The sequence below is a fragment of the Notechis scutatus genome, chromosome 5, assembly GCF_049901735.1.
Source record: "Notechis scutatus isolate UNSWTSFEM ecotype Mainland chromosome 5, rNotScu1.2, whole genome shotgun sequence".
Classification (NCBI taxonomy): domain Eukaryota; kingdom Metazoa; phylum Chordata; class Lepidosauria; order Squamata; family Elapidae; genus Notechis; species Notechis scutatus.
In genome coordinates, this window is record NC_142013.1 from 87850630 (window position 1) to 87870022 (window position 19393).

General features: G+C 39.9%; 1 protein-coding gene and 1 long non-coding RNA gene across 2 annotated transcripts in view; one reads left to right on the plus strand and one right to left on the minus strand.

Moving 5' to 3' along the window:
• Window positions 1-1851: 1851 nt before the first annotated feature.
• Window positions 1852-7770, minus strand: LOC148130574 (uncharacterized). Its single transcript, XR_015749900.1, has 3 exons — window positions 7640-7770; window positions 5198-5233; window positions 1852-4615 (listed from the first exon to the last, which is right to left on the minus strand). It is a non-coding gene; the product is annotated as an uncharacterized LOC148130574 (long non-coding RNA).
• A 668-nt stretch (window positions 7771-8438) lies between these two features.
• The window catches only part of NALF1 (NALCN channel auxiliary factor 1), a 485452-nt gene continuing 474497 nt past the window's right edge, over window positions 8439-19393 (plus strand). The window contains 2 exon segments of the mRNA XM_026668865.2: window positions 8439-9242; window positions 9244-9394. Of these exon segments, the coding sequence (XP_026524650.2) occupies window positions 8731-9242; window positions 9244-9394 (663 nt within the window). The 5' untranslated portion in view covers window positions 8439-8730.

The following is a 19393-nucleotide window of genomic DNA, read 5'->3' on the forward strand; positions in this document are numbered from 1 at the left end:
TCTTAATTGTCATCTATTTTGGATTTGGCTATTTGGTTTCTGCTATGAAGCAAGCATTTATGTTTTAGAGCTTCCATTGTTATAAGTTAGGATCAGTTTCGGGAGTTGATACTCATTCTTGCTATGAGCAGAATATTTTTGACCTTGGTCTTTATTATTCTTAATGTGCAATAAATATGGTGCTGAAGAAGTATAGAAAATGCCCTGTTAATATAAATTTCCAGAAAATTATTTTAGAGTATATGCTGAATAACCTCAAATGTATTTGGCATTGCTTGAATTATAAACCATTCTCAAAAATCATGCACAAGCTGGCACTTTTAAACTAAGATCTTGCATCAATTTGGAATTTCTGAGCAGAAAGCATGACACTTAAACATTTTCCATCTTTACCCTCCCTATGTAATCATAAGGTTTTTTGTTAAAGGCAGAGATGTAGGAACTTGAAATGGTGCCTATTGCCAAGAAAGCACAAATCTATCAAAATGAGACCATACTGCACTGAAGCACAGTGCTTCTACTGTTGTATTTATTTTTGCACTGATGAAAAATCTTTTCAAATCTGACATATTGTGCACTTTGAACAACAAAATGACACCCGAAGAATTACCCCCTACTGAAAACACTGCATGGCTGAATTACATTACAATGAAGTAGATCACGGACACCAGTTTAAAATATCTGCTGACCTGGCTTACTGTGGAGAAAGTCTTGGAGGAATTCCTATCTTATCAATCCTTGTAGAGTAGGGAATTATAAATACATTTAATATATAAAGTTTTCTATGAGTTAGTAATAGAAAATTTTAGGCTAAAATAAGAGGTGCATTCCTGGAAGTGCAATATGCCAAACCTTAAGAGATAATGTCGTATTTGCTTCCCTAACAATAATGTAGCTTTGAATGTATATTTAGAAATTAGTCAAAATAATAGATGTTTGTCCATGTTGTATAAGCTTAAGATTGTGCCCCAGTAATTTCTCTAAACATTATTTCCAAGTTAACAAAGTTTGGGTTGAAATTTAAACCATGAGTATGAGACTAAGAATATTTCTGGATTATACATTCTATCATAAATTATCATTAGTTTTGGCTGGAATTGATGGCACTTGGATTCCAATATATGAACAATTACTGGTTCTTTAGCTTTTACATTAATATACAAAGTTTCAACAAGTGACATTATACTGCAACACTGTTTCCATATTTAGTTAATTTGATGAAATACTGCTATTTTAGAGTTGTTACATTCACCCAAAGCTTTCTCACAGTTGTTGTCCAAAATACAATTTTCTCCTCACTTTAAACCATAATTTATGGCTAATTGGATCTTTCTTTACACATTGTTTGTCATGATATACCTAAATGTTGGGAAAATTAAAATCACCATCATACATTTGTTAGCCTTCAAGATGCAAGCCTCTTGTTTTTGTTGCAACTAATACTGTGCTACCAAAGGGTTCAGCAAAGGCTAGTCAATCTGAATGTTTCAAGAAACTCAAGGGTTTTTAATGGTAGTGTTACTGTATTAATGGAATCAATTAGAATCAACAATCGGTATCAGTTGTATGCAAAATCTCCATAGGAAAGTATAAATTCATATCCTGTTCTAAGCTTCTCTTAAGCAACTTTTTTAGTGTTGCAGAATAGAATCCTGGACTAGCTAGACTTCTTGCTAACTGGTTGTATCTATCCCTGTAGAAATAGACATACGTTTATGTGCATTTTATTTATCACATCATGCAATGTTAATAAAAAGTTTTCAAAATATGAGTATTTTTTTCAACAACAAAAAATCCAAAAGAAAGGTAGCTATGTAATAATAATGAATTTCCAAATGAATAAATATATGGCAAATGTGATTCCTGATATACAGAAATTTTACAGGACTTTGGCAGGTCAGTATTAATACTATGAATTGTACACAGAAAATAGCAGATGATCAATTTAGTTTGAAGACATGGGAGATATCCTATTGCAAGGCAAAAATGTAGCAGGTACATCAAGCTGAGCCAGAGGAAAGCACTCTGATTCTTGAGGAGCAAAATAATTGCCATGCATATTCTCAAACATCAGACCTTTGCTTTTCATGTAGTGCAATTTTATTTTGAAAAGGGCATCCATCTGCATTTTGAACAAGGGTTCCTGCAGCTGTCAATGTGTTTGCATTGTACTGATAAGTCCTGTAATTCACTGGAATATCTTTTGCAAATCATTGTTGATCAGTTAAGAACCAAAGAATCAAAAGGAAGTAAGGTTTGCAGTCTATTTTAACAATTATAAATAATTAACAAGGGGAGCCAAATCTGAGTGAAAGCTAAACGGATTCATGGTGGCCACAAAATGCGGTCTATAGAAAGGTTGAAAAAAGAAACATAATTGAGGAAAGAGAAAATGAAAATTGAATATCTTGAACATTGACTTAGGTGACAATTTAGAACCTTGAGTGGCTGGACCACTTCACGCTGCAATGTTTTGTTACAGGTTCACGGACGGTTAAAATGGACATGGAATTGTGACTGAGTTTTGTGGGAGGGAAATGGGAAACTGAAAAGGGACAGTAATGAAAGTGAAAGTTTCAAAATTTCAACAGTACACTGTCTTACGTAATACAAATAAGAGAACACCAAGGGAGCTAAGAAGGTTAAATTATTTGCCAGTATGGTACTTCTTGTTTGCACAACTAAGCTGCCATAATATCAGAAATGATATTAATACAGAACAGTTAACAGAATAAAATTGACAATAATTTTATACATATAATACTGCTGGGTTCTATATCGATCTGCTTCACTTCCCCATGATGTGAATCAAAACCTCTCTCCAACCTTGCACCATATTATCACTGATTACTGTTTAGATTCCCAGGCTAACGCTAGGGGGAGCTGGACACCAGAACTGCACCTATTCCAATGTGGCAGAATCGGTTTGTGTGCTGCAGTTGAGAATCAGATAAAGCCTTTGCAAACCATGTTTGCCCAGGAGAAGAGCATTGGAACTTTGCAAATATTTATAGGAGATGCTTTATCAACATAAACTTTGCCTAGTGTAATTCCTGGAACAGAAAAAGAGAAAAGTGTACATATTACAAAAGTTAAATCATTTGTCTTTGTTTTACTAAATGTCACTTAAATACGCAGAGTTTATTTCCAAAATATAGAAAACACGTCACAATTTATTTTGTAATAAATATTTAGAAAAATAATTACCATGTGCCTAGCTGTTATTAATTAAAGGTCATTGTCATATATCAGGAATTGACTAATGATCGATCACCTATCATTTTTTCTAGTAAAATATATTCCAATTGAGAATTTGTAAGCTCTATCCTATACAGTATTTTCACATTGTTTTTCATGTTTGCATCTGCAAATCAAAGCAATAAAAATCGATATTCTACATAGTGTCAAATGACAGCTTGAGAGCTGCTAAACTGTATTATAGCAGTTATATGCAACTACCAGCATTTTGAAAATGGTCAATAAATTTTTTCCACAAGAATGGGTTTAGTACAGAATCTGTAAAGTGGTCTTAAATTGCAGGGAGGCAGATTCTGGTTGAATGTTAGAAAAATTATCCTGAAGGCAAGAACAGTTATAGAAATTAATTATCCAAAGAGGCAGTGGTCTCTTTCTCTCTCCTTCATTGGATGGCTTCAGGCAGAGGCTGGATGCTTGTCTAGGAAGCTTTAATTTGGATTTCTACAGTCAAGATTCGTATTTTGAACTGCTTGTTTGAATGGCAGGCTAGATTGGAAAGAGGTGCTTTGGAGCTCATAGGAGTAATAATAGATCGCTTGTTAATAACCTATTAAAGCAACCTTGTCTTCTTCCAGTATTGTACAGATTCTACAAGATAGCTTCCACTGCAGACCTATTTTCTTTAAAACAGTGCACAGTAGTCTTATTTAGTCTTTATTTTTGAAATGCAATTATGCAAATTTAAGTAGTGTAGCTCCCTAGATTTTTGGATATGGACAGAGTATATATCCAGTATATAAAAATATATGAATAGTGCAGTAATAAGTTAAGTTGTGAACACCTGCACCAGTATTTCTTTCTGCCTGCCCCCCCAATCTAAATCATCTTCCTATTTGTTTATATATTCTTTGGCAAATATGGGACCCCTGCCCTAAACAGAATTAAAAATAGCCCTTGGAGATTATTTTAATAAAATAAGTGGCCTACAGGAAAGAGATGAGTCACCTTCTATATTTGTTAACTGCATTTTAATTAAAAATAACCCATAGCAGAAATGAACACTAAATACAGGTCTCCAATGTCATACTTAGTTTGGGCCAACTTGGAAAACAGTTTTGGCATAAGAAGCTTGTTACTTATCTGAAGTGCTTCCAGATAGTACTTCCAGCTATTTTATCACCTAAGTCTTGTATTTTTTGGATTGAAATTAAGCACGTCTTGAGTGGCCCATTCTCACAAGATGCTACAGGCACTTCTGTTCTGTAAGTCTCCAATGCTCATCAAAAACCAGAAGCCAATCAGAATGTGATTTCTGCCCAAGTGATTAGCTAAAATGTTTTAGTCAATCAGGAACCAGCTGTTAATGTCTTGCCTTTCTTCTCATCTTCTGCAATAAGACAAATATTTCCCCTTCACTCTGGAAAGGAATAAAAGGAAATAAAATAAAAGTGCTTCATCTGCTCACCATGGGTGCATACTACTGGTATGACAAGGCTATACCCAACCTGTCCCTCCACTGCCAGAAGTCTGGAACTGGGGCTGGTTTCTGTATTTCCTCCAGGTTCACATGTACACACTTTGTAAATTTTCATAATAAAACATAGGCGCTCTTACAGTACTGTGAACTGTTGCAGATGGAAGTCCCAAAATCTAACCTACGATTGCAACAGAGATGGTACTAAACATAGTGGAGAAACTAACCTAATCTTACGTAGCTTTTTCTCTGGTAATATTACACTAATAACTAGAGCATACAAAACATTTGCTAGACCAATACTTGAATACAGCTCATCAGTCTGGAACCCACATTACGTATCTGATATTAACACAGTTGAGAAAGTCCAGAAATATTTCACAAGAAGAGTTCTCCACTCCTCTACTCGTTGCAGAATACCTTATGCCACCAGACTTGAAATTCTAGACCTAGAAAACCTACAACTACGCCGCCTTCGGTCCAATCTAAGTATAGTATATAAAATCATACATTGCAATGTCCTACCCGTCAATGAATACTTCAGCTTCAACCATAACAACACTAGAGCAAACAATAGATACAAACTCACGGTTAATCGCACCAAACTTGATTGCAGGAAATACGACTTCAGCAACAGAATGGTCAATGTCTGGAATACTCTACCTGACTCTTGTGGTTTTTTCCCCCAAACCCCCAAAACTTTAACCTTAGACTGTCTACTATTGACCTCACCCCTTTCCTAAGAGGTCTATAGGGGGCGTGCATAAGTGCACCAAGGTGCCTACTGTCCCTGTGTTTCATTCATATATATATATATATATATATATATATATATATATATATATATATATATATATATATAATATATATATATATCATATTACCATGTATTCATAACTATGTTTTTACTTATACCTATTATCTTGTAAGCAATTGACAAATAAAAATAAATAAATAAAATAAATAAATAAAACTAAACATAGTGGAGAAGATGGAGGGAAAATAGTAATTCATTTCCAAAAAGCTTATCCATGCCACCTGAATACATATGAACCCACCTGAAAATGCCACTAAAGGCAACTATTAATGTAACTGCACTTTGATATGTATACACTGTTTAAGTCAGTAAGAATTCTCTGAAATGGACAAATAAATTAAAATTTGATAGGACCTCATTTGTTGCTTCTTGAAAACTGTTCTTTCTTGTTTTCTGTAATTCCGATACCTATAAGTCAATCTCACTATAAACATGCATGACATCCTTAGTCATTCCTGTATGGAAATACAGTTAATGCATAAAATTTAACATATCCTGCAAATTTTTATTAATCTTAATACTGAAATAGCAAAATGTAAACATATCATGTAACTGATATGAGTTATCCTGTGATTTCTCTTGTAACATTAACTGAAAATCTACACAGCTTCATTTTTTTCTTCCATTCAATTGTGTCTGATTCTCTGAGATTGTTTGGACAGCACAACTTCTATAACATGGAATTTTATTTATGTATTATGCTTTTCACTTACTAGGCAATACCTTAATGACATGGCATAAAAGAGACACACGAGCTGAAATTAGATTGGGTCAACATATCTGTCTAGCTTTTTTGGAAAGAAAATACTCAGGAGCATAACTTAGCATATGAAATGTTTCAAATTCGAGGCCACCATTCTTTGAAAGAAAAGATCCCATGTCTTTCATTCAATGTTTAAAGGACTAAAGAGATACATTTATAAGTTGGTTATCTGTATTACATCTAGATATCTAAACATTGTAGCCATCAGTTTCTATATTATTAAAAACCACAGCTCATAATACTAGAAATTTATAAAACCATTGTGCCTATCTCCCAATCAGTAAGATACCTAAGGACTGAGTAAAATAAGACTTCAATTTCCATGTGAAAGTCTAACCTCTGATTGGTATTATAACACTGGCACAACTGATGCCGTAATTTTATGGACTCCTTTTCAGAAGCACCTCCTATCACACTTGCTGGCCTTTGCTTTGTGTACATGGGCATCAGATTAGGATGTGGCCTACTGCCAGACTATTCTGCTGCAAATCCTTTTGGTGGTGCTGTAGCTGTTCTTGAACACGGGCCATCAAAATAGAAGGAAGATGGAGAGTTGCTGCACTAATAGCAGAAGCATAGTGAATGTTAGTATGAATAGTCTTGGGGGGTATTTGGATGGGGGGTGGGTAGCCATTAACTGCTGCCTTAAATTCACCTGCAGTTTTGTCTTCCTTCAAGAAGAGAGCAAGAACATATTTTGAAAGCTAAAACGAAACTATCCCCCCACCCTCTAATTAGCTACTTTAATAAGAAGTGCACCAGGACAAAAACAGACTCCCTTGTAATCTCCAGCTCCAATTCCACAAACGCCAACACTTCTCTCTATAGTAGAATAAGCCTCAGAATCGGAAGGAATGTCCTCACAATCAAGTTCAGTTAGAAAGGTAAAATCTGTATTACTCCAAAGTGTTACTGCACGGGTACATATAGTGCACAACGTAACACAGTCATAGTTATCAACTACAGTTAACTCGAAAGGTTTTTTTTCCCCTTCTAGCCCTGTGAAAAAGAACTTTCTTCAGTCAAAGTCTGAACTAAGAGAATAGCGCAAAGAGGCTGATTTTCGGCAAAACGAGACGTCGCGCTTTCTGCTTTTCTCTCAGCAAAAGGACTCCGGTCAGACTCTAGCTTTTCTTTTTTTTAGAAAAAAGCAACAACCCGCAAAAGCCAGCAGAGAAAGTTCTCTGCAACTGCGTGCCTTCTGCACTACGAAGTGGCTCGGGGAGAGCTGGGCGGCTGCCTGCATATGAAAGAGCCGCTGGACGCGCCATAGGGTAGAGTTTCGGGGAGAGTGGGTGGGAAAGGGGCGCGCAGGTCCAGATGGGAAGCGGGTCTTCCAGCAACTGATGCCTTAACTCGATGCAAGAGACCCGCCGGAGGCACTCACCCCTGAGGATCCCCGATGCGTCCATCTTCCTTGAAGGGCAAAGGAGGAGAGTTGAGAGATTTCCCCCGCGAGCCCGAACGTCAGCGGTGGGGGATCCTAAAAACGGCGAGAATGAGCCACAGAGTGGCAGGCAATTCCCCAAATCTCCCCCCCCTCTTCCCTCGCCTCTCTTCTCCTCCTCCGTCACCCCCCCTCCTCCTCCCCAGTCGAAAGAAAGCAGGGCACGCCGCGCCGCCGCCGCCGCTGCCAATGCGCCAGGCTGGCGGCGCAGGAGGAGATGACGCAAAGGGCCGTGCGCTCCCCACCAAAAAAGTGCTTCTCCCGGACGAAGATGGCGGCAACTTAGCGCAGGGCCCCAAGATGAGGGTGGCCCCCGGGCGGCAGGAGGCAACCAAATCCGTGCCGCGAGCCGGGAGGGATCGTGGCCGGCGGGAGCTTCAGCGAGAGCCACAGCAACCGCAGCGCAGTGGCACCAAAGCTCTTAGCAGCCGCTGCAGCGGCGGCGGCGGCAGCAGCAGCAGCAGCGAGAGCAGAGCCAGCCGCAGCGAGAGCCACAGCAGCAGAAGCCGCCACCTCCAAAGCGGCAGGAACTGCAGCAGCCTCAGCCCCGGGGCTCCGGCATCTCCCCAGCAGCCCCGGCAACCTGTCGAGCCGCAGCCAGCCCAGCGCCGGGAGCTCGTCTGGGGCTAGCGGGGCGCAGTCCGCGGGGTTCCCGGGTGGCTCTCCAGGGCGCCGGGGTGGGGGGTGGGGGCGGTGGAGCGCGGCATGAGGCGACGGGCGGGAAGCGGGGACCGGCGGGGTTGGCGCCAAAATGGGGGCCTGCGCTCTGACCATGCCCGGGTGACGGGAAAGGCGAGGGAGGCAGGGGACGGCTACCGGCCCGGCCCAGCCCAGCGCGCAGGAGCACCAGCACCATCGCCACCATTCGCACCAACAACGCCGCCGCGGCCACCCCCACCCCCGTCGTCACCCTTCGCTGAGGGGGGGAGCCTGGCGCCCCGCCGCCCAGTGTCCATGCCCGTGGGGCCGTCGAGCCCGGCTGCGGAGCCCCCGTCGCCGTGGAGCCGGCCGGGGCTGCGCGCTCCCGAAATATGAGCAGCCGCCCCACGGGAGGATCCGGCTCGGGCGTGTGCTTCGGCCCGCGGGACACCGACAAGCCCTTCGCCGACTCGGAGCGGGCACAGAAATGGCGCCTGTCGTTGGCCTCCCTGCTCTTCTTCACCGTCCTGCTCTCCGACCACCTGTGGCTCTGCGTTGAGGCCAGGCAAGTCGCCGCCGGGCGCCATCGGGACCGGGAGCGCCGCGCGGAGCCGGGCATGGAGCACGACGTAGGGGGGACGGCCCCCAGCAGCAGCCCCGCGGCACCGGCCAGTGCTGGCCAGTGCTTCAGCTTGCTGGGCGACGCCGAGGTTGCCTGTCGCCGCTTGCAGCCGGGGGGCTCGGCCCAGGCGGAGCTCTACCTTCCCTTTTGTAATTCCTATACGCTGCGCGAGCTCTTCGCCGGGCTTTCTCGGCCGGACACGCTGAACTGCACTGTGGACCGCGGCGGCGACGACGACGACGACGACGGGGGCGCTGGGGAAGGGGATCGGCGCAGCAGGGAAGGATTGGCTTCGCTCCTGCCGCCGCTGCGTCCTGGTTTACCAGAGGTACGATCGACAAGCTCAGGACCGTTACCGAGAGTTCGAGCTTGTGCTCCAGAAATACCTGCAGGCGGAGGAGTACTCGGTGAAATCCGGCCCGGAGGATTGCAAGGTAGGAGCTTCGCTTGCTTTTCGGCGGCGGCGGCTGTGTTTGTTTTTACCCTTCAGCTCTGTGGCTACCGTGCTGGCCTGCGATCTTCGAGGAAGCGCGTGGTCTAGGCGTGAGGGTGGGGGGAGGACGGGCGGAGGGCTATCCTCGGTCTCTTGGGAGGGCAGAGGGAGCTTCCTCCCGAGAACCGCCAGGCACTGTTGATTCCCCTGGCCCGCTTCGCCTGGGGCTGGAATGCGGCTTGGCAGGGAAAAGCGGTGGCGTGCCAGCCAGCGAGCAAGGATCCAAGGTGAAATAACGTGCATGGGCTGAGGCGGGGGGGAAGGGGATAGTTAAGTTGAAGCATAGTTGGAAAGGGGTTTTCCCACGTCGTCCTTACTTGGATTTGCGATTTCGGTTGTTTCCCGGAGTTGGCAAGGAAGAGGCGTCATTCAGAGGTCAGTGAGCCAGAGTGACTGCTTTGCAGAGGAAGTTAATTTTGAAGTTGCTGTGTTTGTGGGGTTGAATAGGTGATAAGAGACTGGATATATATGTTCTTTTGGGTTTTGTGTGCGTGCATTCATCACAGTATCCTGTGTTACCAAAGATAAGGCGCTTGGGTGTTACTTCTTTTCTATACCTCCGGACTGTCAAGAATAAATGGCAGAGAGATAATAGCTGCGTGGTTGGTCAAGTACTTACAGCGTCTCTTTGAAGGACAGTTTTGTCCAAATTCATTGTGAAAGGTCTGCTTGCAGGGTTTAAAGTGTTACCTTTGGGAATCAAAGCTCGGTGATTATCTTGGGAGCACTAGAGAGGATGGTCATAGAGGAAGGGAAGTAGTCCCAGGTGGACTTTATTTTTCTTGGCAGATATATGTCTTCTCTATCAAATCTCTGGAGTTAGGATTAGCTCCAGTTTTATTAATTGCTAATACATTCTGCAGTGATTCTGGGTAGAAAACACTGATGGTGGTAGAATTGTGTCTGCTTTGTCGCTCTGTATACTTGATTATTTTGTCATTCTACTCAAGCCACAATTGCATGTGTAGCAAAACATGTTGTGTTGTGACTGTTGTAGTGAATCTCTTTACAGTTGTGGTCCCAAGTGAATTCATACAGAAATAATTTTCTCTAAAGCTAATGGTATGGTTTTATTTTAAACAAATAAAACTGGCTATGTGATCACTTTCTATAAGAATTGTGTTATGTTTTAAAATACTAAGGCCAGCAATATTATTTTGAAAGAGAAAGATCTGGATGATACCTTAAGAAACCTAAAGCATTTTGTTTTAGGTTTTGTAAAAAAACAAAAAAATGTAAAATATCCTAAAACACTTTTAGATGGAACCAGTTTACTTTCCCCCTGGAAGAGTAATACTTTAGGAAATATTTATTGGTCAAGAAGAGTTTTCTGTTTTTTTAAAAAAGCAACTTATTTTGAAAGTTTGCAATGAGAATGGTATCTTCATAAATAAACTTGCGATTTCCAAACTTCAGGGATATGATGATCAGTTCAGCTTTACACGTGTCTTGGAAGCTTGTTCTTGTGATCAACATAAGCGCTGCTTCATATTTGAGGAAATGGAGGTGCTGAGGTTGTATGTTATTCTGAACTGTAAATTGAATCATACCTACATCCAGTCCTGTGAGATGGAACAGGCCTACAGCGCTGCGGAGGCTCGATGCTGTCCATGGTGCTGAAAGAGCTTAGCTATCCTTGCTTGTACTGTTTTTGTGAAATCAAAGGTATTTTCCGAGTATCTTAAATCACTGAGCACCACCTTTTTGATCATTATGATAACTGAATATAATCAGATGGGTTATAACTGAGTTTTTCTTAGCACATTGGAAGGTAGAAGCCTCACTATCTCAAATATATAACTATGTTTTGATGTTTGTATTGTTTGTACTAAGACTCTTTAATCCTTTAACTCTTTAATTAAAACTTTAGATGGAAATTTTAATGTATCTGCAGATATATAATCATGTATGACAGCTAAGATAAGATAAGTTTTGTTTCAGTTTTGAATATTTAAGATATAGAATTATATATTGAAAAAGCACCTTTGGAATAATTACAGATACTTTTTATTTTATATCTTATTTAGTTGTTGTTTTATGTGCTACTAGTTACCTTTAAATGTGCTTTAAAAAAGATATGTTCTAAACAGCCTCAGAAAACCTATTGAGACAACTGTTCCATAACAGACATGAAAGCATTTATTGCAATTTATAATTTACATTCAGTAACTAAAGCAATGATACTTAATATGCACACGATATCCTATAGCATTTGTTTTTTCTGTCCTTACCTCTTTCTTGTACAAGTAGCCTCAAAGAACAAATGGCTGGCACAGGCAATGTTCTCACTTATCATACTCCTAGAATTGTATTGTTTATTGTAATTGTCAAAGGCTACTTGTTTGACACTATGCTGATATTTTATTATTATAGCATTAAAAATAATTTTTTAAAGAAATGTAATGAAACTATAATAAAAACCATTTTTTCTTTTGGTCACTATCCCATGTATACCTTTGTGCATCATACTAAGGTAATATTTGCAGTTATGTATCACAGTCAGAACATTGTGAGGTTTAACCATGGCTACTGCAGCTTTAGTCATCCACAAATAAGATTTACAAATGATTATTAACTACAGGCAATCCAAAGCTTCTTGGTGTTAGCTGATATGTTAGTTTGAATCGATGGTTTTACATGAAAATAGTAAAACAACAACAATATAAAGTTTTACATTTGAACTGAATACAACATTATTCCATAGGAATAGTGTCAGTATAGTTACAATTCTTTATCCAATTGTATTTGTCATTTTTATGAGTCTGGTTGGATCTCACAGTAACTTGCATGCTGATTTAGTCATGTTTGTTGATGCTATTTTTGGCTACTTTTGAACATGTGTAATTGAGGTTGGACAACTTAATCTCATGCCCTCATGAATTTAGTAAAGTTGAAGCAGGATAACAATTACTTTACAAATATGATAGTGAAAAGTAATTGAATAGAATGCCAATGGCTCTGACATCAGTAGCAAGATGTCATTAGCACTGCTGAGGAAATATATTGCAATTTATCTTAGTATATTTTTCCATGTTGTGTATAAACAAATAACATTTTTTCTTGTTTAACAAAATATAGCTATCTCTTCAGAAAGTTGTCTATACATACTTTTATATTGCAAAGTAAGAAATATGAGCTAGGAATGTAGGGTTAATTTTATTGAGACCTTTGCTCCAATCGCTACATTTAAACCTGTACTCAGGATAACATTGAAGATGGGAATTAAACGTGCTTCTGAAAGTTGCTACATGAGAGGATATGAATAAAATTCATGGAAGCCATGTCTCCATTAAAATATTTTACTGAGGCTTAATATTTGAATGAGGTTGAAATTTATTTATTTTTAAATATGCACAGCATCCCTACTTTCCAGAAGGTCTTGTGGTAGTTTTAATACATAAAATAAACAAGTTAAACAGCACAACCAAGTGAAATAATTTTTTTTCTTATTAACGTGGTATTTTATTGAGCACTGAAGGACAAAAGTTAGAGCTACCTTTTCGATATTAGGTCCTGAATAACCAAAAAGGCAGATATTTTCAGCACCAGTCTGACTTTCAGTCAGAAATCTACCCATACTTGTGAACTCATTCACAATTCCTCCTTCCTAAATTATTCTGCTTAATTTAATGGGTCTCATCCAGATGTTTGGGGATAGTTCCACTTTTTCATTTTCAAGACATACCTAATGGCCATTTTCAGAAATGAAGATCTGTTGTTTTATGTTGTTGTATTATGCCATGTACTGTGCATTGGATTTAGGAGTCTTATGTGTCTCTGGTTTCAGAATATTGAGATTGCTAGTTAAAGGACAGGACTGAAATGAATTCCAGTTGGAGTATTCTCATAACAACTTCATGTCTGGAGGCCTGGGCCTGCCAGAAGGACAGTTTTACACAATGATTTCACATTAGGTACTCAAGGTTACTACTTTCCTTTTGGGCAATTAATCATTGATGAAAACTGTTTCTATTTTGGACAGGAATTTGGGAGAACAATATATGATCCTTCTGAGGGAAATTAGAAAGAAGGCTTCCAAAAAAATAGAATTGACTTAAAACACTTGGAAATAAGCTTAACAATATAAATACATGTAAATACAATTAAAAATAATAAAATATCTGCTTAGGCATGCACACATCTTAAAGGATGTGTTGACAAAAGGAAAAGAGATGAAATCAGAAAAATAAGTAATCCCCAAACAAAGCAAATCTATATCCAAACATGGTAGTTCCACAGGGCTATTAAATCTGTAGTCCAGAATAACCTGCTTGTATATCTGAGTGGAGGCCCTGTGCATTTTCAGTCAGATACTGGCCTTAAGCCAAAGTTTGTGTACTGTTTGGTCAGCTTAATAGCGTGTTTTCACTTCAAAGCTCTCAGGTCTGTCTTTACAGTATAATACTGTAAGTTTATGTGTAGAAAACAGTGCAATGTTACTTAGACCTGTTCTTATATTACCATCTCAGTTACCCATTATTTTACGTTGAAATGAAATATACTGGGAAAACTTCCATGATCAAAATTAATTATAATACTTAACAATTGGAGTCCATCTTGCAGTATATAATAAAATTGATGAGTTGTTGAGCTTTCTCATTTGTAAAAAGTTAGATACCTAATCTCGTTGATACCATCCATCTACCTTATCTATTGTCTTCCCCTTTTATCCCCTTCATTTCATGAATAGTTGTTTTATCTGGTTTATGATTCACTATATCAATTCCCCTCAATATATACATTTTTTCTTGGTGATTTTTGGTTGAATATGACAATACTTTTTTTTCTTTCAAGTTTTTTTTTGTACTCTGATACTCTTAGTAACTTCATATTCATATTCAGAAGTTTGCATCTGCTTTCTCTTTCTCAATATCCAGTTTATACTGACATACCTTACCTTCTTTGAGTCTTCTAATATTTTTGCTCTTAGAAATCTCCTTATCTTATCTTATCTTGCATATGTTTGTCATTGCCATTTCCCCTAGAATTAATATTCCTCTTTGCTTCGTCTAGCACATTGTCCATGTTTATTTATTTAGAGCCAAAGAAAACCAGTCTTACACCTTCACTTTTCAATCAACTGTGAGTTCACTAAGCACATTGATTAACATTACTGTTTTCTTAATACTTTTTACTTTATTAATTTTACTTCTACAATGTGGTATTCTAAATAGCTCATATTTTTTCCTGACTGACAATGGTGTTATCTGCTCATCTCAAATTGTTGATGTTCATCTTTCTGTTTTGATTCCTGATGTCATCAATTCTGATCTTGCTATTTTTTGGAATATATTTACTGTAAAAGTTAAATAGATATAGGGAAATATGCACCACTACTATACCTGCTTCCAGTTCTGTGCACCATTACTTTACCTGTTTCCAATTCTGACCCATTCTGTTCCTTCAATTTCAGTTAGTATCTTTGTGTTCCTTGTAAAGATTTCTCAGAACAGTAATAATAGGTGTTATGGCATATCCATTAGCCATAATACAACAATAACCTAGGAGGGAAGTACTGCAGTTTATTTCAAAGTTCATCCTACTTACATAGGTAATCTGAGATTACTATCAGAATATACTCCTGCTTTAGCTGTCCAAGGTAGTGGTGGGCTTGCTTGATCAAATCCCAAATGGGAGTTTTGACAGTGTTTCTGCTTTGCTCTTTTCCTTTTTCTTGGTAGCACTGACCTGGTTGCTTATTTATTTACCAATATCTATTGTCTATGTCTGCTACCTCATTTCAAATGTGCATTGTAAGTGGTATATTGATACTAAACATGAAAACAATTCCCTTCAATCAGGGACTGAACTTGTTGAAAAGGCAAACTGTGGCTTCTTTTTGATGCAGATCAACTACAGAGTGAAAACTTGTAGAATAATGGATAGTTGAAGGCCTCATCTGGGTTACCCACATTTTTTAAAAAATAATGATAACATTTTGAACAAGTATTTCTCATTTCCATTAGAAAGGCTTGCAAGTAAAAATCATAGACTACTAAAATTATAATTTTTGATGAAAGATTATGCCAGGCATAATGCAGACCATATTTTTGCTCCTCAGCAGATCTCTGAGAAATATATAAATGTGAGAAAGAGAAATTTTACTGCATCTTTGTTGATTTAAGGAAAGTGTATAACGAAGTGAATAGGCTTGAATTATGAAGTGTTTTGCATGAATATGAAGCTGAAGATAGGTTGCTAAGTATTATCATAGTATATGAAATAAAACATGCATGGCGATAAATGAAATGCTTAGAAAATGGTAAGAAGGTAACATGGAAGTATGAATTTGTGATATCCCCTTGTCTGTTTAATGTATTTATGGATAAATGTACAGGTTGCTCCATTATTCTGTTTCACAAATCTGCAGCTGGTAAAAAGTAATTTTGGGTGTGTGCATGGAAGTTTTTGTGTCAATGTTTTGGCTTGGGTTCCCCCTCCCCCCCGCCCACTTTGCAAAGACATGGTGGATGTGTTGTTATACATATATAAAGTATGTGTTTTAAAAATTTGGTTGTTCCTATAATGCAGCGGTCCCTAACTTTTGTGGCTTGGCAGCCTGGCTGGGGTGGAGAGGAGATCAGGCCACGTGAGCATTGGGCTGATGTGTGCACAGCTCAACTTGTGCAAGTTTGACAAAGGAGGTTGTTCCAAAGTGTAATGGTTCTAGGAATGACCTTGATAGATGGGAGGGGAAGATTTATGTCATTGGCTACATTTAATTTGTTTCTACCATGTTTATGGAGATTGTTTTTGGTTTGATCAGCACTGTTTCTTATACACCATGATAGTAAATCACAGTCTTAATTTCCATGGGTATTGATGCAGCAAGTAATATATCCACTGTTGATAAGCTGAGATATGTATCAGATGAATGAGTATTAGAGGTTTCTCTGAAAGCACAGAGTATAGAAAGAGACATTCTGGCAGGCACTCCAATTTTTTGTTTTCTGCTTCACTTTCCTGTTGTCCTGCTGTCTCTTGTGAAGAAATATCATGGGTTCTATAGTTTGGCAGCAAGTCACTAATACGTGTATTTCTGGAACAGAAGTCATCGCTTCATATCATCAAGGACCAGACTCAAATTTTATGGGCCATTGCTTATTGATTCTTAATGAAAAATCTCTTATGACTTTAAGAGATAGAAGAATGTTTTTTTATCTTTTTCAGTTTATTTATTACATTAATATCCCATCTCTTGTTTCAGAATGCAAGATGTCTCATAGCTTATTTGGCCAAGCCTCTCAGGAAACTTCACATATATGAATTAAGCTTTCAATCAAGTTTCCTCCGTTCTGCTTTAGCTCCCCACCTGATACATCACAATCATTTTTTTTTCTTATTGTACCATTTGAGAAACGAAGAATATTAAGATTTTCTTTGAATTAATATTTGGATTTAAAGCAATAGTATGTTAAAGGATTCATTCAGGATACAAATTTGATCCAACTCGTAACTTTGTATAGAATGCTTTGCATGTTTTGGACAATTATGTATTAAAGCAAATAATAAATTACAGATTATAGTGATGAAGCAACTAAACTTTAAGAATGAAACTACAGTACAGACTAGGTTGGCCCCAGTGTTTAATGTTTGCTGCTATCTTTTGCTTATTTAATATTCCAATTTTTTTCACAGCATTACTGCTTTGTCTTTTGATTTTTGACTGTAAATTAAATTTTAAATATTTTATAAATATGCTGTTACAGTTTCATTCTCCAGCATGTCTTTGGGATAATCCACACATATGGGTTGAATCTGCCTTTCTGCCCAGAGACAGAGTCATCAATCTTTGCCACACCTTTTCCTGTTGGGGCAGGAAGCCCCCTAGCCCCAGTCACAACTCAGTCTTGGCCCTATGGAGATGTGGCAAAGGTTGGCTCCAACAATTTCAGCAGAAAGCAGCAGTTTAAAGTGTGGATTCTCCCAAAGGTTTGCAAAAACTCCCTCAAGATATTCAAATCATCATAAACAGGCAGCAATGGAATTTCTGCCTGCTCCGTTTTTCGCAGCCCCCCCTGAACTACCAATTGAAGGCCTAACAGCCCAGGCAGTCAAGGGGGAGCCCCAAAATGATCCCCCACCCCGTGTGTGTGTGTGCTGAAGCTGCGATTGCCCCCAGCGCGTCGTGGAGCTCCCAGGCTTAACTGGATAGCTCCAGAGCAGCCACTTTTGTTTTCAAGGTCTCCAGCTGATTTCTGGGGCAGGCGGCGGCCATTCTGGCCGCATGGCGAGTTGTGCAGGCTATCCAGGAGACTGGTAGGGGTGCCACTGCCATAGCCCAGGGAAGGCTTCCTGGCCTGGAATTCCCCTTGGAGTATCAGGATTGGAGAATTGAGAGAGCTCTCCTCCCTGCAATCTTTGCAGATGATACTAAACTGGCAGGAATAGCTAACACCCAAGAAGATAGGTTCAAAATCCAGATGGATCTTGACAGACTAGAACACTGGGCCATAATCTAACAAAATGAAATTCAATGTAGAGAAATGTAAAGTCTTACACTTAGGCAAGAAAAACCAAAAGTACACATATAGACTGGGTGAAACCAGGCTCAATAGCAGGAACTGTGAGAGGGATCTTGGAGTCTTAGTGGACAACCAGCTAAATATGAGCCAGCAGTGTGCAGCAGCAGCCAAAAAAGCTAATGCAATCCTAAATTGTATTAACAGAGGGATACAATCAAGATCAAGGGAGGTACTAATAACACTCTATAAAGCCTTAGTAAGACCGCACGTAGAGTACTGCATCCAGTTTTGGTTACCACATTATAAAAAGAAGTTGAGACTCTAGAAAAAGTACAGAGAAGAGCAACCAGGATGATTATGGGACTGCAGGCTAAAACATACAATGAACGGTTGCAGGAACTGGGCTTGGCTAGTCTAGTAAAGAGAAGGACAAGGGGAGACATGATAGCAGTCTTCCAATATTTGAGGGGCTGCCACAGGGAGGAAGGGGTCAAGCTATTTTCTAAAGTGCTTGTAGGCCAGACAAGGAATAATGGATGGAAACTGAACAAGGAGAGATTTAACCTGGAAATAAGGAGAAACTTTCCGACAGTGAGAACAATTAACCTTGGAAGTTGTGGGAGCTCCATCACTTGAGACTTTCAAGAAGAGATTGGACTGCCATTTGTCAGAAATGGTGTAGGGTCTCCCGCTTGGGCGGGGGTTGGACTAGGTGACCTACAAGGTCCCTTCCAACTCTGATTATCTGGTATCTGGGCATTATCAGCATGGCTGACTAAGGCAGCATGGAGCCCACGAGTGCAAAACAATCCAAGCAGAGTCTCAGGAAGGCCAGATCTGCAAGTAAGGAGGCTGCTAACAAGGTAAAGGCAAAGGCTCTCTATTCCAGAAAGCCCATAAGAGCAGAAGAAAGGAAGCAAAGAGCATTGGAAAAGCAGTTCTCCAGAGCTCAGAAGCAAGCAGACTGGGAGAGGTATACCCCCCTTCCTCCACCCAGGGCCTGTTAGCCCCCTCCCCCAACAGCCTTTAGCACAGGAGTTGCCCGCAGGGGCCTGGTCACCAGAGGGAGACAGGGAGCAGGGATTTATCCCTCCTGCTGAGGAAATCCAAACTCAGAGATTTCCTTTTGATTGCATGCTTCCTTGTCCTGCAGATTTACAGATCAGAGACAGGACTGGAACACCTGAGGCTACTTTTACTCCAACTGCAGCGGGGAAGCACTCAGCAGATAGGGTGGCCCCAGAATTATCAGAGGATCTTAAGGCCCTTATTGCTCAGCCCAATTCTTCTCCAGGGCCCTGGCCTCCAACATCACTTCTCGTCATTTGCTGTGGCTACGACAGTGGCAAGCAGATGCTAGAACCAAATGGAAAGTGGTCTCTGCCTCCTACATGGGTTCTTCCCTATTTGGAGAGGCCTTAAATCCCTTCATAGTTGAGCATAAAGACAAGAGAAAGGTGTTCTCTCTTACCAGG